The sequence below is a fragment of the Mytilus edulis genome, chromosome 6 (assembly GCF_963676685.1).
Source record: "Mytilus edulis chromosome 6, xbMytEdul2.2, whole genome shotgun sequence".
Taxonomy (NCBI): Eukaryota; Metazoa; Mollusca; class Bivalvia; order Mytilida; family Mytilidae; genus Mytilus; species Mytilus edulis.
In genome coordinates this window covers 43,225,951-43,252,478 of record NC_092349.1, presented here as the reverse complement: position 1 = coordinate 43,252,478, position 26,528 = coordinate 43,225,951, and the positions used below count along the sequence as shown (strand labels likewise).

Here is a 26,528-nt window from a genome sequence, read left to right as displayed (position 1 = left end):
TCTATCTTTGACAATAAGAAATCATTGTGCTAAAAAGTGAACGAGCGTTTGCTATGCAGGATGTATAATTTCGCTCCTGCATCATGTCGGAATGTATTAAAACACAGGTCTCGTTTGGGTTTGATAAGAAACAAAATAATAAATCATTTCTTTGCATCACAAGTAAGACATACATATGAAGTTGATCAGACTATTTTCCATCTGGATTGATTTTGGCATAGAAATGTGCAATTTGCCATCTGTCAGTACAACCAGAGCTAAATAGCGTATTCAGTATCACTGTATGAAATGCATACAATTTTGCATGATTGCGGAATCGGGACATCAATGCCCTTACATCAGTAACTCCTCAATCCAAAAAAAATGCTTTAAAAGATTTTCAAGTTGCCACTTGAAAGAAAACTTTTGTCAGTTATTCGACATATCCTATGTTTTGAAAGCAATCATAAGCCTTTTCCTTTATTCTGGTAATTGCATTGCATAGCTTACAAATTGAAATGTTTTCTTATATTGAGAGTGCATGAAATATTTGCAAATTAATATCAACCTAAGAAAATATATGCACTATTGATTATAAAAAAAACACATTTTAGTTCTGATCCTAGATTCTATATTGATTTGTTTAAATGAGTCAACAATTTTTTTTTTTTTCTTTTAATTTGCCAAGAATTGTAAAATTAATGCTTAACTCACCGTTAAGATATGAAACAGTAACGTGTGGTCATTTTGTACATTGAAATAAAACGCTCATAAAGAAAAACAAAGATAATGTACTTACCAAAAGCATTCACAAACAGAAACATAACTGAAAGAAAAATAAATAAACATCTTAAAGGATTAACCTGTGTGTTTCAATTTAAGAAGAAAATCATTGAAAAGTGCAGCGTTTTTATTTCCTAAAATTCTGGTTAAGATTTAGGATTTTGTTTACCGCTCGCATGTTTCAGCTACAAAAGACTTGTCAGTGACGATCGAATTAAAGAAGTTAAAATGACCAAATAAATGACGAAGTTAAAGAGTATTTAAAAGAACTCAAAATTCAAAAAGGGATCACCTTCGTTTAATTTGGCAAAACCTTTTTGCTAAATTTTGGGTCTTAAATACTTTTTTGTCATTTGGCCTTTTAAATGTTTGGATTTGAGCCCGCTCTTAAGACTTTTGTAATCGAAATTCATGTCAGGCATACAAAATGTTAATAAGTGATAATTTTTTCCAAAAGATAAAAACAAAATGTAGTATTCATTATAACAAAGTAACATACTTTTCATTTCAAAAATCATTTCCTTTCATGAGATTAAATTCGGGTGTCTGAAGAAAAACTACCACAAAATGTTCCTCTTAGAAGCCGAAAAACGTTTGTATAACATTTAGATGAAATTATTAAAGCTACATATTTTTTTTAAAAGGCTAACACAGGTGTGGAAAAAGTATTAAATCCAGAATGACCTCACACTAAAAATGAAAAAATTCAATATAGTGAGTACGCTTTCCGAATAGAAAAGACTTATAATGGTAACCCTAATGTGTTGGAATGGCAAGGCTTTTGAAAGCGACAAGAACATTATCACTTGAATATAATTTCAATAAATTTTCTATGGGTGAAATGACGGACATTTCGCATGAATTCAAAAAAGTTATCGCACAAAAACACTGATAGGGACACAAATGTCGTTACGAAAAGGTCTGATATTTTACATTGTCATTGAAAGCGTAAACTTGACAGTATCATGTCCATAAAACATTTTTGACAACTCAAAATATTGAGAAAATAACATAAAACAAAATAAAAAGTAAATACAAATGAATAGACCTAAAATTGAAATGAGTATGTCTGAAGTTAAAATGATTTTGAGTCCACTACTCACCCAGTAAAACTACAACCAAGAGCGTAAGTATTCCAATTAAAATCGGCAAAATATACCTGTTACCAGCTGTAATAAAACAAGAATACGTTCGTGCAATGATTTGAATGAAAGTTTTTCTATACTTAAAAAATCATGAAGACATATTTGGTTTAAATACTAATGACTGCCAGTCTGTAAAGATGTATTTTTCAATAACAAAAAAAATTTATCCTTTTTATTTCAGATTTAAAGTAAGACTTCATACGTGATATCGAAGAAAGAATGCTATAATTATTTTACATATATATTCATTCTGCATTTTTTTTTAAAACCTTTTTCTTTTCCTGCCTATAAATCAGATGATCTTGTAATTAGTATTCGAGACACACGCCAAACAAATCAATTTCGTTTCGAATTACTTTTACCCGTGGTCGTCGTATGGAAAGACTTGTTTAATTTTAATGTGAAACAGATAAGTATATTAACTCAGACATCATGGTTACTATCAAACGTTAATAGTATGTTCAATATCTAGGTGTATTTGTAGCAATTTTGGAACTGAAATTATAGGAAAATTACCTAAATTCACAAATATCGATTGGTGGTATCATTTATGGAATTTCTCCTTACACGGCGTCAGTTAAAAGTATGCAACAACCTTGTTTAATGTATATCTCTTGATTGATACTTACACTGCGTATTCAAAGATTCCGAGAGAGTTTTTGTTAAATTCCTAATTGATGACCTACAGATAAAAATACTCTGATTATGAATTCTAATATAACTGTTTACTTTGGCACTTATGAAAAAGCATGGATCAAAATTTTACTAAAAGTCTAACTGCATATATCTTGTCGTTAAACTTTATTTATCAAGTAATTGTGATATAGTATATAGAAACCGTTTCAATATTAACTAAAGGCTCTAAAGAGCCTGTGTAGCTCACCTTGGTCTATGTGAATATTAAACAATGGACACAGATGGATTCATGACAAAATTGTGTTTTGGTGATGGTGATGTGTTTGTAGATCTTACTTTACTAAACATGCTTGCTGCTTACAATTATCTCTATCTATAACAGTACTTTCTGTGGAAAATGTTATTGAAAATTTTCAAATTTTAAGAAAATTGTTAAAAATTGACTATGAAGGGCAATAACTCATTAGGGGGTCAATTGACTATTTTGGTCATACTGACTTATTTTTAATTCTTACTTTGCTATACATTATTGCTGTTTACAGTTAACCTCTATCTATAATAATATTCAAGATAATAACAAAAAAACAACGAAATTTCCTCAAAATTACCAATTCAGGGGCAGCAACCTAACAACCGATTATCCGATTCATCTGAAAATTCCAGGGCATATAGATCGTGACCTGATCAATAATTTTACTTCCTGTTAGATTTGCTCTAAATGCTTTGGTTTTTGAGTTATAAGCCAAAAACTGCATTTTATCCCTATGTTCTATTTTTAGCCATGGCGGCCATCTTGGTTGGTTGGCCGAGTTACCGGACACATTTTTTTAACTAGATACCCCAATGATGATTATGGCTAAGTTTGGTTAAATTTGGCCCAGTAGTTTCAGAGGAGAAGATTTTTCTAAAAGATTACTAAGATTTACGAAAAATGGTTAAAAATTGACTATAAAGGGCAATAACTCCTAAAGTGGTCAACTGACCATTTTGGTCATGTTCACTTATTTGTAGATCTTACTTTGCTGAACATTATTGCTGTTTACAGTTTACCTCTATCTATAATAATATTCAAGATAATAACCAAAAGCAGCAAAATTTCCTTAAAATTACCATTTCAGGGGCAGCAACCCAACAACGGAATGTCCGATTCATCTGAAAATTTCAGGGCAGATAGATCTTGACCGGATGAACAATTTTACCTATTGTCAGATTTGCTCTAAATGCTTTGGTTTTTGAGTTATAAGCCAAAAACTGCATTTTATCCCTATGTTCTATTTTTAGCCATGGCGGCCATCTTGGTTGGGTTGGCCGGGTCACCGGACACATTTGTTAAACTATATACTCCAATGATGATTTTGGCCAAGTTTGGTTAAATTTGGCCCAGTAGTTTCAGAGAAGAAGATTTTTGTAAAAGTTAACGCAGGACGACGACGGACGACGGACGACGGACGCGGATCCATGACTGGAGCGGGGCCCCCTTAGGTCAGTCAGCGCTCCCCCCCCCCCCCCCCCCTTAGGAAAAGTTCTGGATCCGCCACTGAGTTCACATTCAATACTGACAATAGGTTAACAAGCACATTACACATTATTTCATTTTCAACAACCTTTAAAACACATTGTTCTCTTTCAAACATTTCAGAAATAATAAGCAAATTAGTAGGGTGTCGACTTGTGATTTCTGATAGTTGACTTATTTAAAAAATCTTTTCTTGCTAATCATTTATTCTGTTTTTAGTTTCATGGATATTTTGAACAGATGAGCTAACACGTAGTACACATATAGAGTTATAAAGAAAGTAATTAAAGTACACATATAGAGTTGAAAGAAAATAGTTATTGTACACATATAGAGTTTAAATGAAAAAAAAAATAAGGACACATATAGAGTTGAAAAGAAAACAATTAAAGTACACATAAAGAGTTGAAATGTAAATAATTAAAGTACACATATAGAGTTGAAAAGAAAATAATAAAAAAAAAAAACCAATTTGAAATATTAATCAACTTAAAAATACTTCTGAAAATTAAGAATAGTTAAAAGTTTTAATTGACATGAATATAAATATCACACATTAACGTTTAAGAATTATCTAACTTGATTCTCAAAACCCAAACATTTTTGAAACTGTTAAACAGTAAGAAATGATATCATTGATATAATGTGATTTTTAATTGTGAAAATTGTACAGCTTAAGGATAACAATGTATACAACGTATTTTTAAAAATCTATAATGATTGCAAGTTTTGATAGATAGACGAAGCTTACATATCGAGTCTCTGTAGTTTAAAGGAAGGTTCATATTGATAAAACAGTAACATGTTCCTTTCCTGATTTGTTTAACACTGCTTATGAAAAACTAACACTTCATCAGACATTTCTGTATCAAAATATGAATGATTAGTATATTAATTTCATTCAACAGTTATTGTAAAGAAACAAAAACTTGTTCTTTGTGATTGGTGTATGAATATAAGAAGATATAGTGAAAGCTCAGTAAAATAAATGTTCCAACAAAAAACAGTTGCACATATTTTTCAGGACTCAGAATGGCTTTTGTCATGTGAAGCTATCGATACCAAAATACTACCATACCAGTATACAATTTACATTTAAATGAATACAGTTGGAAAGAGTATGTGACCGCATACTACAATATGTTAGGTTCTTAAAATCCAATTTAAATGAACTTAAAAGTAAACACAAATAAATTCAATGTGTACTGCCAATTTAAATCGTTAAATTTAAGCATATTGACATGTTATTTATATTATTGTCGTACTGGCTAAATAAAACATCAAAATTTGTATCACGCCATGTCATGTGCAAATAAACAACAATGTTTTTGATATACTATCATTCGTAGATATAGCTCAACATGCAGACTTCTTATACGTTCAGGTATTTCACATCCAATATTTTATGGAAATATTCTTTGTAAAGCACAAAATGTCAGTATTCAGCTCAGAAGCTAACAAAACCTTTAAATAGACTTATTAAAAAGGGATATAGTTCCGATACTGTTTTCAGGTCATTACAGATTGCATAATTTGGCTTTAATATTGATTCACTTATAGGGTCTTTGCATCGGAACTAAGCACATATATTCTTAATAAACCAGTTGTTGGCATGACACGGGTTATGTTCTTTTCATATATTTTATGATGGTATGATACTAAGCCCCTCACGGGGAGGATTGTGCCTGATATTCATATGATGAAGACATAATTTTTCAATCAGTTTAATTGAGGTCCGGAGCGGGCATGTCAGTTAACTGCTAGTAGTTTTATGTTATTTATGTATTATTGTCATTTTGTTTATTTTCTTTGGTTACATCTTCTGACATCAGACTCGGACTTCTCTTGAACTGAATTTTAATGTGCGTATTGTTATGCGTTTACTTTTATGCATTGGCTAGAAGTATAGGGGGGAGTTGAGATCTCACAAACATGTTAAACCCCGCCGCATTTTTGCACCTGTCCCGAGTCAGGAGCCTCTGGCCTTTGTTAGTCTTGTATCATTTTAACTTTTAGTTTCTTGTGTACAATTTGGAGTTTAGTATGGTGTTCATTATCACTGAACCAGTATATATTTGTTTAGGGGCCTCCGGGTGCGAGAATTTCTCGTTGCATTGAAGACCTGTTGGTGACCTTCTGCTGTTGTCTGCTCTATGGTCGAGTTGTTGTCTCTTTGGCACATTCCCCATTTTCATTCTCAATTTTATATACTATGCATATGCCATGGCCTTTTCAACATCACACATCAAAGTAATCCTCAACCCCTCCAATACATCTAGCAGAGCTCCCGATATTATTTTGAGGTGCATTTTACATCATAAATCAATATAATATTCTCTATTGATATGATGCTTTAAAACGAATTATTAAGAGAAAAAGGTTTATTAATTCATTTTTTTAATATGACAACGATATGTGTAATCGGTGATATATTTTAAGACACTCGACAAACCTTACGGATAACATGATCTGACTTCTAACCCGTATTGTAACAAATACTATACTGCATTTGTTGCATTTATATAATTACTATTACTCACGTTGTATTGTGCATGGCAGAACATTTACTCATATTAGGACTTGAATCCCCCGTCAAACAAGTATAATCTAAGAAAAAGTTTAAATTTAATATGACTGTGGTTGTATAACAAAATAATAACATACAATTTATATCATATTTTTTATGGTGTTTATCTGTAATTCAAAAATACTGTTATGCAGATTTTGTATTGTTGACTATTTATTCTAAATTTATAGGTAATAGAATGAGAGTAAGAATAAGAACCTTTCATTTTAAAAAACAATTTGTCTTTTACACATAAAAAACTAAACTTTGGTCAATAGCCTTACAAGTTCAATATGTACAGAAATATGGTCTATGTACCTGTTTTAATGCATTTAATTCAGTTTATACAATATGAGTTCTGTTATAGTTTGAGCTTTTAAGTAATAGGGGAAGGGGATATAGTAACTTTGCACCGGGGAGTTTTAATATAATTTCTAATTTACTATATTTTAATGCATGTTTTAAATCGTTATAATGACAAAATGTTGTCAATTGTACTGATGTCACTCACAGTGAATAGAGGCACATCAGCTTGAGAAGCAAGAAGTGTTAGTAATTTTAAAGTACTACACTACACACAACGTAGTGTCAGCAGTGATATCCATCAGCGACAGAAGAAATACAGATGTTCAGAATAAGTCGATGGTTGACAAACTAAAGTAGATAGTCCGGTGCGAAATGTATGATCATCGGTGAAATCGATCTATTAGTATAAATTCATTATACCTCTTCCAGTGTAAAATTAGCTAATGATACTAGCTATATATTGTTTGGAATTGCCTTCATCGGGTACCGATAAGATCATGAAGAAAATTGCATAAAACTGATCAGAATGTGTTATACTTACCTGATAATACATGTTTACAGTTGCTTTTATAACATGAACAGTCCTCTTTTGATGGTACACAAAAGCACGCATTGGATGGTTTTTTAATAAAGATATATCCTCTAGTATAGTCACAACGACATGTAGCATCACTTCTTAAATTGTTATTATAAAATTTCAGTTGACCCTCCTCGTTGCATATTGATTTCAGATATACACAATCACTGTTATGAATTGTTGAAAATGTGAATGGTTGATAGTGTTTCAAGCTACAATTAGCAAGATTGAAATATGGTTGGAATACGAGTTTGGTTCCTGAAAAAAAAAATGACTTTATGATGTTTATAAAATAGAGCCTTCGTCTTTCACATAGTTCAGCATGTATATAGAACTTCAAACATGGTGAAACATGATCACACTCTTACATTGCAGACTAGAAAATAATTAACGACAGATATATCAGTGTTGCTGATCTTGTAATGATAATCATAAAAATTGCCGCTTCACTGCAATAACTACTGCAAAGGGTTAACTAGCAATAACGGCAAAAATTACATTATTTGTTCAACTTAACTTGATATTTTTTTTGCTATTTAAAGTGTTTCTGATTTTTTGTTATAGGTTCTAAAACGTTATGCAAATACGCTGAAAATGAACAAATGTTCATTAAAAAGACAGATTTCCAATGATAATTCAATTGAAGACTTCAGTTGTTTGACGTATTTGTAGATCTTATCATGTTCATCGTGTATGCTTTTTAAAGTCACGATCTATTTCAATTTCGAGAATTTAGGCAAACACATGATCAATAAAATCGGTAAAAATATTTCTTAAACAGAAATAAGAACTCGACTAGTTTTCAGTAGAACTCTTTTTGTTATTTCTGTTCTATTTCAAGTTCCGTCTGTTATACATTCCAGTTTTTAAATCATGAGACAAAAGCATTTGGTAAATATCGTTATTAAAGGTCAATGACTCTGTAATAGAGTTGGCTCACGATTCCGATCATTTGATTTCTATGTAGATCTTGATTTCTTATCATATTTTCCATAATAGTTTTTAAGATAACAGACGAGAATGATACGAAATTAGTCAAACGTGACGTTTTCAGGGAAATACTTCTATAACTTGTTGTCCGACACTTAATAAAAACTAAGTGGATATAAAAAATTTTAATTCTTATGTTTCGTCAGATTTTCGTTCTCTATAAATGTTTTAAGATAAAATATAAAACTTGTTTTTCACCATTGTGACCATGTCGGTCATGCTGATGAGTAGGCGGCGTCATTTGAAACATTTGTCAACTAGATACCCTCATGATGATTGTGGCCTTTTTTTTTGGTCCATTTACCCGGTAGTTTCAAAGGAGAAGATGTTTGTAAAAGTAAACGGAGGACGGTCTAAAAAGCACACATGACGCTAAGTCAAGTTGACCAATGAACACTTAATTATGACGGAGGAGTACAAATAAATCTAAATCAAAATTAAAATAATAACACCATCCCATCACCTCGCAACAATACATTTGTTCTGCGGGGTGAAATAGGTCACGTTTCTTTAAACTAACCGTCGAGATAATCATCGCAATTAATCATATTGTCAGAAAAAATCTTTTCGAGTGGTGATTTAAGGTGTATGTTCATAAGTACTTATGTTAGTCCCATAAATGTTCAAAATAATTAACTATGGTTGACACTGTCATATGGTATTAAATGTCACAAACCATGTGAAGTTAGCAAAACTGTATATTTAGTCTCTCTTTCAATCTCGCGTTTATATTATATACTAAATTGTATAGCTATTAATCTTGATTTACTTGATAAACTTTACATTATTGATAACTTTAGCTCTTCCAAAGGAGTAGGTTCGGTAAGGGCCGATTTTGGCCTAAAATGTCAGGTTCATCTGATGAAAGATTTTGGACACTTTTTAAGCACTTTTAAAAGTGTCTACATTAGTCAATTAGTATATGTAAAAGATGTTAGCTGATTTAGTCACTAAAACGCTCCAGTTCAAGCTTAAATATGAAAAATCTATCAAATATGCCATAATATATCACTTTTCAGATGAATTTTGTCATTCTCAACCTAAATATATGTTATGTATAATCATCAAATACAACTTACATTTAAATATTAAGAATGAACATAAATGCGACCACCTTCATTTCAAACGGAAAACTTCTAAAAATTTACCAAAATGCAAACATTTCGAGGATTTCAGTTATTTAACATGACTTTATGATGCTAATACCCAACATATGTGCATTGTATTGTCAAAAACAGACCATATTTACTTCTGCTTTCTGATTAATAACTATAAGATTATTTTTTAACAATTTTGTAAAACTGCTATATTTTGAGGCTTTAAAGGGTCCAACCAGACCTACCCCTTTGCAGCATCAGATGCTTTTTTCAATAATGCGTATGTCCCTTCAGTGAAATTTGAGGTCAAACTATTTTAAAAACCATTTTAGTCTTACAGATAAACTCAGATATCGTTAAATCTCGAATGAGAGTATTTTTCACGTACTTACGGAGTTACAAATAAATATTTTCTCTTATCATTTGTGAAGCAATTATTGTTTTCCAGAGCTATTTTTATAATCATTTTCTGTTTTTTTTATAGTATATTTCAATGAAAGAAATCATCAGTTCCGATTAATGCATATAAGATAAGTAATGTAAGTACTCATTTAGCAGCGTTCGTCTTGTTAATTAAAGGACAACTTATGGTAACAATAAAACAATTATTTGCACATCATTTTACGTCTTGCAAATTTTTGTTGAGTCCTTATTTAGATTCACATTGTGGTTGTACCTTATAAAGGACTTTTAGTTGGTTTTCCGTTTTTTTTAGTTATTTATCTACATGTATCTTTGACAGCCTATGCCATATCTAATCACAGCTGTTTCACCCAGAGCTTTACAAATTGTTAAGATCTATTGTCGAAATCTAAAAGATTTTTTTTTTTTTTTTATTTACTTTAAAATCATTTTTCTGAATGTCAGTTGGGTTATCTTCGGAAAGTCATCTTCAATTCCAAATTTTCAACAATTTAACCTTTGAGTTATTCAATGGCGGAAATGTTAATTGCTCTCCGAGTTTCCTCTCGGCATTTTTCCCCTGGTATTTGATAGCATAGAAATCCTTATCATACTGAACGCAACATCAAATGTTTAACGTTCAATAATACTCCAGACATTGTTATAGTTGCATCAGTATTTCTGACAAAAGGTAGTTTTGACAAATGTTGGTTGTTTGACAATAGTCAACTCTTATCTGATTTTTTTCCCAGTTTAAGGTCTATCTTCAATTTTGTTTTTACAAATTTTTAATTTCTTTCTATCTTCTAATGGGGGAAATAGTCCTTTATGATTAAAAGTATGTAAATGAGACAGCAACAGCAACACAAATTCACCTTAACATAATTTTTTTCATTTTCTTATTATTGTTTGTCCTAATAAACAGATATTTTATGTCATATATGTTAAACTGAAGGTTTTCAATTGAGATTGATAACTTTAAGCTTGCTCCAGAACTAGAAAAAAGTAACGTAGTTTTGAGAACTTACATGTACGATGGGAAGGATATCTTTTAATAATGTTTATATTTACCCGGTTCGCTTTTATCTGGCCCCAAACATTTTTCTTTGAACTGTCTCTGTCCGTAAACATCTAACAAACAAACATATGAATGGTCGGTTGAACATGAATGTGTTGCTCTCAAATGCCACTGGGCTGTATCAGGACACTTCAGTTCATATGCAGAAGTAACAGCAAGCATCTAATAGTAAGGTACATTTTAGAAAAATAAACACTTTCTTAAAACAGGTTCTTTAAACAATTCCTCCTGAATAAAAATTCGTTCCACATTTTTTAAAGATACAAAGTTTTCAATAATAAACATCTAATATATTTTATTCTATATGATAATGTATCTTATATGTATATCTGCTTGATTCCTAATTTCGACATAGCTAAATAATAATATCAATTATCTAATTGCTAACACAATTCCATATTAATATTTTTGGAATTGTTTTATAATACATCAATCGACAAATTTACAAGCCTGATCCTGAACTGTAACATTTTTTGTAGAAATTTACATGTGACGTCACTTTTGTGGACGTTCGTAGTTTTGTTGTGCTGTTTTTGTGTGCTGTCATTTGTTGTTTTTCGGGTTTGTTTCCTGGTACTTTTGATAACTATTTACACCAGTAGGTCGATGCCACTGCTGGTGGACGTTTCGTCCCCGAGGGTATCACCAGCCCAGTAGTCATTTTTTCGGTGTTGACATGAATATCAATTATATGGTCATTTTTATAAATTTTCTGTTTTCAAAACTTTGAATTTTTCGAAAAACTAAGGATTTTCTTACCCCAGGAGTAGATTACCTTAGCTGTATTTGGCACAACTTTTTGGAATTTTGGGTCCTCAATGCTCTTCAACGTTGTATTTGTTTGGCTTTTTAACTATTTTGATCTGAGCGTCACTGATGAGTCTTATGTAGACGAAACGCGCGTCTGGCGTATAAAATTATAATCCTACTGGTACTTTTGATAACTATTTATTCTGTGGATAGCATGTCGAAATGTTCGATAGCATTGTCTATTTTTGTATTTGCCCGTCATGAATGTTCGTGCATTTATTTGTACTGTAGTCCTGTCATATAATGATGTCATTTTAGTGTTATATTTAACATTGCCATAAAAGCGCGAGATTTGGCTACCCACAAAACCAGGTTCACCTTACCATTATTCTTAAAATGTCCTGTACCAAGTCAGGCAAATAACAGTTGTTTTCTTATAGTTTGCTCCTGTGTATGTTCTATGGTTATTTGTTTTTGGTTCATATTAGTGTTTCTGTTGTTTCGTTGATTTCCTCTTATAGTTAATGTGTTTCTCGGTTTCAGTATGTAAACCGATTTTGTTTTCACTGGATCGGTTTATGACTTTCAAACAGCCGTATACTACTGTTGCCTTTATTTATGCAATTTTCATACGAATTCTCTTTCGTCTGGTAACTGCCAGCATATTCATTCATTTTCAAGGTTAAGCATTTTTTTTACAACATGACTACTATCCGCTTAATGCAATAAGGACACTTTGATTCACTATATCATATTATCACAGTCTTCAAGAGGGCCTGCGTCCTATTTGGAAACATTAAATCGAATGTCAAATAGTATTGCTCTTGTCACTAAATGTCACGTACTGTAATCTGGATACTTATGTTTTAGTGTATCCAGTTTAACTTAGCTGTTGTAAAAGTCAAAGTTCTTTATTCCAAGCATGGGGTAATGCAAATTTGATACATTTTTTCAAGTAATTGGATGTAATGTGTTATGAGTCTTCTATAAACAAAACGCGCGTCTGGCGTATTAAATTATAAGCCTGTTATCTTAGATAACTGTTTACACCACTGAGTCGATGCCACTGCTGGTGAACGTTTCGTCCCTGCTGTATCACCAGCCTAGTAGTCAGCACTACAGTTTTGATATGAATATCAATTATATATATATAAAAAAAAAGATGTGGTATAATTGCAAATGAGACAACTGTCCACAAGACACCAAAATGACACAGACATTAACAATCTATAGGTCACTATACGGCCTTCAACAGGGAGAAAAGCACATTTTTTTTAATGTTTGGTCCTCAATGCACTTTAACTATGTACTTGTTTGGCTGTATACCTATTTAGATAGTTATTCTATATATTTTAATTATATTCAAATAAAATTATTTCTAAATTTTATCTGACAATTTAGAAAGATACGTCATTTCACAAAGATAGCTTTTAAAGATTATTTTAAATGAAACATTTGAATATCTTCCGATTAGGAATGTAGTTATTGTGAAATCAAAATTGTAGTTATAGTTAACGATTTGAATTTCTTTAAACTGTTTACCTTTTGTCTCGCATATGGCATTTAACTCAATTAGAAAAAAATAAAATATATGATTAAATTTGGTATTAAAGTATTTTGTTAGGTTATTTTGCATAACCTTAGCCAAAATCGAAGACAGAGGATTTTTCTTTGGCGGTTTATTTATTATCATATCAAAACATGCCCTTTATTAGATAGCATATAAATAGACTAGTTGGACGAGGCGCGGTTTTGACGTATTGAATTTTAAACATGATGCCTTTTGTTATCTATTAGTCATGTGTTTCTTTGCCTAATACGTTCTCCTATTTATTTGTATTGTAGTCCTGTATTATTATGTTGTCATTTTAATGTTATATTTAACAATGCCACTAAAGTGCGAGGTTTGGCATGCCACAAAACCAGGTTCAACCCACCATTTTTTTATTTAAAAATGTCCTGTACCAAGTCAGGAAAATGGCCATTGTTTTATCATAGTTCGTTTCTGTGTGTGTAACATTTTTACGTTGTGTTGTTTGTTTTCTCTTATATTTGAGTGTGAATTCAAATTATTATAAAACGTGTCGCGGTACTTTTCAAACCCAAATTCATGTATTTGGTTTTGATTTTATATTGGTTATTCTCATAGGATTTTGTCTGATGCTTAGTCCGTTGTTGTATGTGTTATGTTTTAATGTTGTGTTGTTGTTCTCCTCTTATATTTAATGCGTTTCCCTCAGTTTTAGTTTGTTACCCCGATTTTGTTTTTTGTCTATAGATTTACGAGTTTTAAACAGCGGTATACTACTCTTGCCTTTATATTTCTCACAAGTAAAAATTCCCAAGTTAAAAAACTCTGATCTCGACCTATCATTTGCCGAAAAAACAAACAAACTAGATCCCAAAATGTCAAAATGATCGTTAATCTACCTCTACTTACTGTTATACAAACTTTTATTGGAAAATTGTATTAAATCAATAATATAGGGAAAATTTTGAGTTGAGCAGCTTTCTTAATTTCTTATAATTCTGTAATTTTATCATACATGTTATTTTGTTATCCAAATTAGTCTAGTATGTATAGTTTACTTTTTTTATTTATTATATCTGTTTAGTTCACGCAATATAACGGAATTTGATGAGACTGTCATGCAAAGTGAGAGGTTTAGCGCTATAAAACCAGGTTTAATCCACCATTTTCTACATTTGAAAATGCCTGTACCAAGTCAGGAATATCACAGTTGTTGTCCACTAGTTTGATGAGCTTTGTCATTTGATTTTGCCATATGATTAGGGACTTTCCGATTGAATTTTCCTCGGAGTTCTGTATGTTTGTGATTTTACATTGTTTTTTAGGTCTGCGCGACACTGATGACGATTATAAAGACGAAACGGGCGTCTGGTGTATTGAATTATAAACCTGGTACCCTTTAATATCTATTCATGTACAATATATCTTTCACAGATTGTTGGAGATTAATTGAAGCAGAACTATGGATTAATTAAGGACATAATCATTTGAATATTGATTTTTAAGCTCTATATAATTGACAAAATATCAATAAGTACCTTGTCATAATTAAATAACAGAAAACTGACCATTATAATAAAACACTTATTAGTTTGTTTTACAATCAATCTTATGACCATTTTGAACACTTGGTCATTATTTGAGCTCCTTGAATTTGTATAATATTTAATTAGGAAAGCAATTCTCAGTAAATATTTTTATGCGGAATCAAGAAAAAAACCAGTTGTATATCTATAAAAGTGAAGTTAACACCAGTTAAAATAAATATCGAACTTTATCTCTGTAATTTCTTTTTAGACATGTATACCTTGAAACCCTTATGATGTCAAGATGTAATGTTTGTATTAAATAGACTTTTTTCTTTTTAATTGATACATAAATCTAATATGTATACCATTTTGATATAAGGAACAGTTATTATATACATGTATGCTAGAATCTTTTGTGACTTTATGTTTTTTTGTTGATTTCACATAATAATAACATTTGCAAATGTAATGTGTAATTCAATGCATTACTTGGCAAAATTAATTGTAAAGAAATGCATTATTTTGAAAATGCATGTAATTCTAATTGTAATTTAATGCATTGTTCAGTCAAAGTAATTGTAATATAATGCATTGCAATGTGATTTGACCAGCGCCTGGTAAATTCACTGAAATCACCAAATAAACCATATCAGAATAATTGCCCTAGTTATGTTAAAATATAATAATTACCATTATACATGTACCAACTCTGAATTTGATCATTCTTCAACCTGAAACAACGGAAAGTATATCAGAAAATATGTAAAATGTAAATTACTTTAGTGTAAATTTAATCATATCTTGCTGGCAAGAATTACGTAAATACAAAAGGACACTTTAACAGGTTTTAAAAGCAATAGTAAATTAATTACATACAGATTGAACTAAGCTAAATTGATGGAGAAGATAGAAATTAAGATGAAGGTAATGAAAAAAGACCATGTTTCCACAAAGGACATACAATGCCGTTACCTGAAAATACTTAATGACTAACAAGAGTGCCAAAAAAATCATGCACAGAGAAAAGAGGGTGGTAAAGGGGGGTACTGAACACGGAAACACGTGAAATAAAAATCGCAAAAACGTAGCACGAAAAATAAAAATCGGGAAAAACGAAGCACGAGAAATAAAATCGTAAATATTAAGAAAAAAAGTTCCAGCAGTTATTACTCAGCCGTTCATTGTTAATGGACATAAAGACCTTGTGGTCACTTTTTAGGCTATGCTACTTGCATCTGATTTGAAAAAAAAAATTATTATGATGGACTCTATTACATGTATAGCATACATATACAATAGAAAGTAGAATGGTAACAATATACATCAATTTCTATTATATTACACAAGTTTCAAAAGGTACTATAACTCACTGACTTTGAGTTAGTTCCAATTTACTTTTTAATCAAAATTAATGCGGAACAATGCAAGAACGAGAAATTAAGAGCACCGACACGAAACACGGAAAATAAATAAGGGGAAATACGAAGCACGCACATCGAACCAAACACGAGAAAACGAGAAATAAAACACAAAAACACGAAAACACGTGAAATAAAAAGGCCGAAAACGTTGCACGAAAATAACCCTTTACCACCCTCAGAAAAGTTAATCAAAATTTCACTACCTTCATTTTTTAGATTAGACTTACAAATGATTTCAAGGTTTTAAGATGTTATTGTAAAGAAACGCTCAGACACATATATTAGGTGTAACATGAGGTGAATATACAATAATAAACATTATTTATATTACAATGGTAATACATGTGTATTTAAAAACAAAAACCAATCAAAATTCATACAAATCAATAGACATGTATACTCGAATGTTTATGATAAGGGCGAACCAAAGAATAAGTCTGATATCTCTAATAATTTCTTTTATGATTTATTCAAAATAATCAAGAACCCACTAATTCTATGTCGTGGGTTTATTGCTTGTGTTAAGTTTGATCAATATATCGATTTAACCAGCCTAATTCTTCTTAGATTCATGTGATTCAAGTTTTCTTTTTATTTCTTGATATTTATTTTATTCGTCGATGTTAGAGATTTTAAATATATGTATTAAAGGTATTGGTCACATGACGTAGTGACGGTCAAGTGATTGTTTACGATAAAAACGGATGTGTGATTTTGATTGGATGGCATATACTCGAAATGCCGGTTTTACGGGTATATGCGCTCATGAGATTGTGAAAAACATAAAAAAGCATTACTTGAGGGGTTTGTTTGAGAAAATAAATGTATTCGAAGTTTGCTATAGTTAATGTAGCATCAGTTCGTTATTATGTTTACCCACACACCCACCCCTTGTTTAAGTTGGTTATTGTTTAATAATGTGGGTATATCCAAACATTGCGTTATATTAATACAAATTTTTCCGTGTTTGAAGATAGATTTTGATTGTGTAACTGTATTCTATTGAATGATTGGCTTGGTAGTGTTTGCTTGAACTTATATTGAAGGGCTTTTGTTTGAAGAATTAAGAATGTAATTGATATTTAAGGCTGCTACACCTGTATGCATATTAATCTTATTTATGTGGTGTTTTATTTATTAAACAATTTATATTCGTTTGAGCTGGCTAATTATAATATACATTGAAGTTTACTATCGTTGTCTCTGGTTTCATTTCCGAACCCTTAAAATGAAGGATAAACATATAACACTTCATGATATGCAAGTTTATTTTCATAACAATAATAAAGAAATAATCATTTGTCGTAATACTTATACTTTTGTTCTTTTTGGTAGTACTATGCAGCTATGTTGACTGCTGTAACAAGTAATCAATAGGTAGTTAGTTTAAAGTTAAATATAAGTCAGACGTTTTGGAGTAAAATTAAGTTTAATTTTTGTTCAGGGGTCAGGTGAAGTCTGTCTCCAAGTACGGGATTTTTTCACTGCGTTAAAGATCCATTACTTGCCTTCCAAGTTTCCAGTTTCAATTTTAAAGTATAGTGTAAATTCCTTTTTTATTTTTTTTATAGTATTTTTTTTTTATCCTGTAGTTTTTGCGAGGATCGGTTTTCTCGAACAAGAGACGCAATGACAAGATTCGGACATATAAACCTTGTCTAAGCAATACTTTTTAGATTTGAGGAAATATTCGTACTGCTTAACTATTAAGTTATTCTATAATTTTTTGTTTGACTAAATATTGATGTCTTTACATAATTTTTATGTGCTGGGTTGAATATTCAAACATTTCTAAACTCATAGTTTGGTTTACCGTTCTACAAAATAGTAGATATTGTACACTAGTTTTTTTTTTATTCAAGGAGTATCAGATTTATAGAAAAATAGGATTCATTCTTGAAGGAATAGTAAAGAAGATAATTAATCCGAAATATTTATGAGAGTAACGATCGCCAAACTTTAAAACCGTTTGAGCCTTCACAAGTAATTGAGGCATTAACGTATTTACAAAAATATTGTCTTTTACTACCCAATGCTACTGCATAATGTTTCAGACATTGCTTTTGTTTATTCAAACTGGCATTGATTAAATGCGATTTTTTTTCTGCTGGACTTTCTTGGTCCATAGTCCATGGGATTACGAGGTTCAATGTACTCATCTCACAATGACTTTTTTATATTTTGAAAGTCAGAAAGTGTAATGTCCTGAACTTAATTGGTTAAAGTAACGACTAGTGTACAGTTCTTGATATTCAAAGTAATTTAAATCGAGTTCCTTGTAATCATAATGTTCTCACAACAATGCATTCGTATATACTATATTTAAAATTGAGGAGGGAAATGGGGAATGTGCCAAAGAAACAACCACCCGACCATAGAGCAGACAACAGCAGAAGGTCAACAACAGGTCTTCAATGCAACGAGAAATTCCCGCACCCGGATGCGTCCTTCAGCTGGCCCCTAAAAAATATATACTAGTTCAGTGATAATGAACGCCATACTAAACTCCAAATTGTACACAAGAAACTAAAAGTTAAAATAATACAAGACTAACAAAGGCCAGAGGCTCCTGACTTTGGACAGGCGCAAAAATGCGGCGGGGTTAAACATGTTTGTGAGATCTCAACCCTCCCCTAATACCTCTAGCCAATGCAGAAAAAAAATCAATTCAAGAAAAGTCCGAGTCTGATGTTAAAAGATGTAACCAAAAAAAAATAAACAAAATGACAATAATACATAAATAACATCAGACTATTAGCAGTTAACTTACATGGCAGATCCAGACTTCAATTAAACTGATTGAAATATATGTTTTTATCATATTAATATCAGGCACAGTCCTCCCCGTGAGGGGTTTAGTATCATACCATCATAACATATATGAGAAGAACATAACACGTGTCATGCCAACAACTGGTTTACTAATAATAAATGTGTTAAGTTCCGATGCAAAGACCCTATAAGTGAATCAATATTAACGCCAAAATATGCAATCTTTAATGACCTGACAACAGTATCGTAACTATATCCCTTCTTAGTGAGTCTATTTAAAGGTTTTGTTAGCTTCTGAGGTGAATACTGACATTTTTATTCTTTATAAAGAATATTTCCATAAAATATTGGATGTGAAATACCTGAACGTATAAAAAGTCTGCATGTTGAGCTATATTTCCGAATGATGTCCTTATACCGATGATAAAATTTAGTAAATGCTTTGACTAGTTTGTGATATCGAAAACCCTGGTGTAATATTTTTCAGTAATGCATAAATTTCTCTCGTTAAAATCTCAAACATTGTTACATACACGAGCGAATCGTACAAGTTGAGATATATAAACACCGTAAGATGGGGACAAGGGAACGTCACCATCTAAAAATGGATAATTAACGATAGGAAATGAGAAATTGTCTCTTTTATCATAAATTTTAGTATTAAGCTTTCCGTTAGTGATATATATATCAAGATCGAGGAAAGGACAGTGGTCATTGTTAGTTTTAGCTTTCTTTAGTCTTGTACTTACGTTTTTTATATGTATTAGAAATCTATATATGTATTTAGACACACACAAAAATCAGTGATTGTAAATCGCAATTGTTCCTACTTTCAAGTTTTTTATCGAGATTTATTGGATCGTAACGTTTTGGATATGTAAAAAACGTTGAATTACACAAAGGTTTACGTACACTAGTTTAAGTACACTTTTAGGGTTTTCTTAGACCTCAACGCTCTTCATCTTCATACTTTATTTGGCCTTTTGTACATTTTGGGATTCGAGCGTCACTGAAGGGTCTTTTGTAGACGAAACGCGCGTCTGGCGTTAATATGAAATTTTAATCTTGGTATCTATGATGAGTTTATTTACAACCACTGTATCGATGCCACAGCTGTGGAGATTTATTTCCCCGAGGGTATCACCAGCCAAGTAGTCAGCACTTCTGTGTTGACATGAGTTATCATTGATATGTTCATAATAATAAGTTACCCCTTATCAAAATTTAGTATATTTGAAATACTAAGGCTTTTCTACCTCAGGTATAGATTACCGTAACTATTTGGCAAAACTTTTAGAATTTTTTGGACCTCAATGCTCGTTATTTTCACACTTTATTCGGCCTTTTCAACATTTTTGGATTCAAGCGTCACTGATGAGTCTTTTGTAGACGGAACGCACGTCTGGCGTAAATATGAAATTTGAATACTGGTACCATGATGAGTTTATTTATAGTAAAAAAATGTAGCAAATCAAGTATATAAAAAATATTCAACTTTAAAAAAAAAAAGTGTTTTTGAATTTAATTAATTGACTATGTCTTATTTTCTAGTGTGTGAATTAGTTTTTACCAAACTTATAGCCATAGACAGAACACTTTTATTAAATTTTATTATTGTATTTTCTAGGTGAATTTCAAAAATGAAAATGTAGTTAGCATTCATTGTTTAAATTTCATGTGGAAATACCTTGCAACTTGTGGTTCCATGACTTTGTCAATTGAATATGACCGTATTATCAATATTATTTGTTGTATAAGCAAATACATCGCTTGGCCCAATTGCCTCATTTCCCATTTCTAGGTTTCTGACAACTGTAACATGAAACAGTTAAGCTACTAGTGGAGCGGATGTTGAAAAAGTCCTTTAGTTAACGATTATAAATTACTCAAACACCTCATGGAATTTTAATGTCTTAAATTCTCTATCGATAATTCAGCTTCAGAAAAATGTTTGTTACCCATCTTGCAACGAATACACCACTGCTCATTCGGTAGACAAAAACTAACACTTTCTTAAAATAATTTGTGAACGAAAATGGTTAAAAATTGAAAACAACATGTTTAGTAATTTATTGCGTCCGAATTCATCTGTGTCATGAGCTATGTCGGCTGATACGGCCTTGGTTTTGATGTTGCTTCTACCTACATTTTGAAAAATGCACAAGTCAGTATAAAGGAAACACATGCTTCCTGGCATGATCATTCTCCTTATACTAATAAATAAGATCTTGTAGGACGTCTGATGCCATTTGTCCCTCAAAGAAAATGGCTCCAGCTTGCCATTTTCCACCATTTTCCAACGAAATGCACATGATGAGCCATTATTTGGATTGGCTACATTTGCCAACACGAAAACTTTGATTAAGAAATAATTGATGCCAGCTATACTTTATTGTAGTTTTAACATGGGTAGGCATTATATTCGTGATTATTTTTGCCAGAGCGATAGCGAGGGCTAAAATAACACGAATATAATGCCTACCCATGTTAAAACTACAATAAAGTATAGCTGGCATCAATTATTTCGATTCTGATTAGGACAATTACGGTAATTTCTATGTTCGTTGTGTACATAAGTGAACCGTATTTGTGTAGGCTCTTCCATCAACCTTCCTGTCGATTTTTATCCAACTAGTTCAAACCAGTTTAATTTCGCAAAGTTGTATTTCTAAAATTCAAAATTGAAACAGAAATTAACAAATTAATTTATTAACTAAAACAATATTTGTGTCACAATATAACAGAAAAGTTATATTACAACAGTCTTTTCCCTTGAGGTCAATTTCTGACACGCACATTTTCAAGTGAGTTGTCAATGACGGTGGACGCACAAGAAGAATCGATTATCGGGTAGGTCTTTATTTACTAAATCAATCGTAAATATTACGCCGGTTAATATTCTAGCATTGGTAAATATGTTCATATCTGATAGAGGATTCCTTGATAAAGTTGTGCTGACATTCGCGACTTGGCAGGAGGGGCCCTTTGACAGAGATCCATTTATACTTGCGGTGTGGCTACACCTTGTAAAGTTGATCAAAGCCAAAGGGCACTCCTTTGTGCATCTGACGATTTCAAATGCTGTATTACATGATGATTAAAATTAATACTGGGTGACAATCTTGTTGCATTTGTAAAATGGATTGGAAACCTTGGTGGTATATTGGTAATTACGCCTATTTTTTTTTATAGGAGAATGGGGTTCGATTCCCTGCTAGGGTCAATCCATTTTATCAGAAATATGAAACAATTTTGTCATTTCAGTACAACAGTAATAATAACCTATACTTTATTTTATATTTTATCGTCGCAACATATGTTTCAATGAAATTATTATATACAATTGACATGCCTTTTTAATGGGAGAAATGAAACGTGTTTTTCAGAGGGAGGGGTTTTGAAATTAGAACAGCCAACATGAACGTTGTGGTATCTAGGTCAAATATGTCAATTACGAATTGTAGCACATTGTTGCCATTGTAAAAGTATTAGTAACAAAATGTGTATCATTTTAGTGTTTGAAAGTGTTTTAATTTAAGGAAATACATTAAATGCAGACCAAATTGACGAAATTCATTTTTCTGCCGTAGTCAATATACGCATGTGCAAACTAATTTTATTGGATAATAAAGTATGGTTTCTTTACAAAGCTAAAGAAGCACGTCATATCAGAATTTGTCACACAGCACGTAGAACGTGTTGTTAAAGTACTGATTCACTTGGTGGAATCTTAATACGACTTTTATCTTTAGTCAACTGATGTGTAAGATAATGAATATTTAAGTGCGATTTCTTAAATTTCTTGAAGCGCTTTTCTGGATTTACCTTCATCAGGAACGCTCAAAGCCAAACATTTGAGATCCGAGGATGTATAGGTACCGAAACCGTTGAAGATCTATATGTCAAAATATACCTAAAATAAATAGCCAAATTCGTGTAAAGCCTACTATGCCTGAGAGAGTTGAAACCTTAGTTTCTTAATAATTTCAAAATTTATAAACGGACAATTTTATTAAAAAAGTATGTTTAATCATGTCAATAGTGAAGAACTACTGAGCTGATCTTAATATCGTTACTCTTGAACCTTAAAGGTACAAAAAGTTTATTCGTAAGAAATTGAATATTTTGCTAAATATCTGCTTTTTATCGGGATTTCGTGTCCAGATATTTTTTACACACCAACAGATGTTGGGTTTTCTAGTTATAGGCGACAAGCGAAGGTCATGAATAGTAATAACTCAGCTAATTTCTTGTCCAATTTAGGATTTGTGACGCCTTGGGATTTTTAATGTTGTATGATATTGTTGTTTATTCGTTTATGTTGAATTTCACCGAGAAAGTGAATATCATTGGAGGGTTCGTTTGGTTTATATGTGTGTTTGATTTGTTGTGTTTTCAAGTAAATGGACATTTCAAAATCTCGTTGCCAAGAAAAGGCGAGTTGTGGTTGGTGTTGACAAATGCATTATCTGCGATTCTGTTGTTGATGAAATAATATTTCATCAGAATCTGGACGAAAAATGTCTGATAAATGCTGCAGCAAATAGACGTGATGATTTGTTCGTTTTTTAAATGAATTCTATAATGATAGAGGAACTAGATCAATCGTGTTTAGGTATTATAGGTCGTGTTCTAAAAGCTGCACAAGTATGCAAAATTTGAAATCAGTAGCACATTTTTTCGCCTGGAAAAGAAGGACCAGATACAAAGCCATATTTATCATTTTTTAGGAAAAGCATGTTCATCAAAGAGTAAAATTTATATAGAAACTATCTCACAAAAAGTTCATAACATTGCACACCATTGCATCTGTTGAAATGTTAGTATTTTTAAAGGACGCTGCTGTTAAAGCATGAGACGTTGAAATTATTTATCAATTTGAGGAATAGAATTTGCTCGTAATGCAGTTTATAGTGCGGCATTTTTGCATATAAAACAATTACATCTAATATAAATCTGCGTAGGATTTGGCGTTTTGTAGGGAAGTTGAAACGATAGACATGGACCTTATTCGTGACAAAAAGTCTCATGTAATTAGATTAGACCTACTTTAATTCCCCTTACTGCAAGGCTAAACGTGAGAAACACTACACGGCTGTCATTTTCACCCAGTTGTCACCGTTATTTTGCCGTGCGTTCATGCCTCAGGTGGAGGTGATTCCACTTCAAGTTTTTCTTTGCATCGGTAAAAAGACAGTATTCAAAATCCTAAAGACGAAACCGAGCCGCTCCATTAATCCTGTAGCCTTAACACAGAATGATATTGAAAGTGACGTAGTTGCTGCTTGGGTTTTGTTACAGCTTTATACGAATCGGAAATACACATTTAAGAAATCGCACTTAAATATTCATTATCTTACACATCAGTTGACTAAAGATAAAAGTCGTATTAAGATTCCACCAAGTGAATCAGTACTTTAACAACACGTTCTACGTGCTGTGTGACAAATCAAAGTTTTGGTGTTGGCAAATGTAGCCAATCCAAATAATGGCTCATCATGTGCATTTCGTTGGGAAATTGTGGAAAATGACAAGCTGGAGCCATTTTCTTTGAGGGACAAATGGCATCAGACGTCCTACAAGATCTTATGTATTAGTATAAGGAGAATGATCATGCCAGGAAGCATGTGTTTCCTTTATACTGACTTGTGCATTTTTCAAAATGTAGGTAGAAGCAACATCAAAACCAAGGCCGTATCAGCCGACATACCTCATGACACAGATGAATTATCATGACATTTTTTTTTGGACATATTTAGTAACTTTATTTCGATTTTTCCAATGTTTCATTTTGTACGGAAACGGTCATGTTTCACTTTTTTATATGACACGCTTTCACTTATTGCAGTAATGAGGAATGAAAAATTCATCTGACATCATATGAAAAGACTTCATTTATTGAGACAGTTGAAATTCATTTAAATAAAACTCAGTGACATACCAAATCCCGGTAAACAAATTTTAACATGACTGCAAATTGTGTTTGATTTATCCGCAACAATGCATTTTGGAAACACTTTTCAAAATCTGATATTCTAAAATATTCTAGAAATGCTATTTGTCGATGTCAAATAACAAAGTTGTCTTTTACTGTTATTGATAGGTTTTGAAAAGTTTTATAACATTCACAAAATCAAATAAAACGTTGGTATGACGTCATTTGCAAATATCGAAAAACATCTAGTATGACCGGAAGTATTGATACATGGAACTACTTATATAATTTATTTCATGGGTTTTTAATTTTGAAAAAAATATAAATTGTTTGTTTCACCTGATGAAAAAAGTTAATTTTCATGTTATGACTTTTGACCTTGATTTACGGCAACATTGTATCAGATTTTATATTAACGACATATATTTTCAAAAAGTACACGATTGCAGCTTTCCAATCAGCTATTGAAATGTCATGATGTATTTAGGTAATTTGAATGTTTTAAATTGTCCTCTCCATCCGCCCCTGTCCTCGGTTATAATTTCTCATATATCAATTCTCAAAAAAAAAAACCCCAAGTTATCAACAGAAAGAGGATGTTATGGTTAAATCTAGACAAATGACAGTTGTATTATCAATATGTAACATGCAGATCATGTATAGAAATGCCTCTGCTAAATTAAAACTATTCATGATAACGTACATTGACCAAAGTCCTCTAGTGTTAACTATAATAACTCACTGTTTATGGTAATCAAACTTCCCTGTATTTGATAAAAAGACTCCCTCACTTGTTTTAGATTTAACATTGGTAAGTGTTACTTTAAATGCATTGCATGAAACTGCTAAGTTTTTATTTGGTTCTGTCCTGTCATGTTTACCTTAAGAAGATCCGGTCTGTAATTATTACACACCTCTTCACCCTGAAACGATTAAACGAGGCTATTGTGTTTTAAAATAGATTTTATACAGGTAATACCCCGGTATACGTAAGTCAACCGTCACATTTGATTTTCTTTATCATTTAACGGTTTTATAAAAAAAAAACAGGATTATTTTGAATTTACAAAGAAAAAGAGCAACCGAAACTGCGCATATGGAATGAAAAGAGTAAAATTCAGGTTACCTACGTAAGCTTTCCTGCAGATTCTTAATTTCTTCAAAATGTGTACTTTCAGAATGTTGTTTGGCCTGTCACATGATATCGCAAAACAATATTTGTTAAGAGTATCAATGAGATACAGTATATGAGTCACGTGACATATAACAAAAATGTAATTCTGGTATCTATGGTGAATTTATTATTATGCAAACAAGGTCAAATGCCAATACGTTCTATAATACAATAAAAATGTTTAGTCCAAGATATGAATATACATGGATTAGTACAGCTATAGACTGCTTCCTCAAATTGACATGAAGAACAAAAAAAGTATTTTGTAGAAATTAAATTTACATTTATAGAGTTTTTGATTTTATTAAGTTATCTAATATATTTCATGCCTCTATCGTTCA

At 31.6% G+C, this 26,528-nt stretch overlaps 1 protein-coding gene across 1 annotated transcript in view; it reads right to left on the bottom strand.

Moving 5' to 3' along the window:
- LOC139526402 (uncharacterized) overlaps positions 1 to 26,528 on the bottom strand; it is a 65,149-nt gene that overhangs the window by 26,148 nt on the left and 12,473 nt on the right. Inside the window, exon 2 of the mRNA XM_071321546.1 lies at positions 779 to 805. Coding sequence (XP_071177647.1) covers positions 779 to 805 — 27 coding nt within the window. The remainder of the gene's footprint in view (positions 1 to 778; positions 806 to 26,528) is intronic.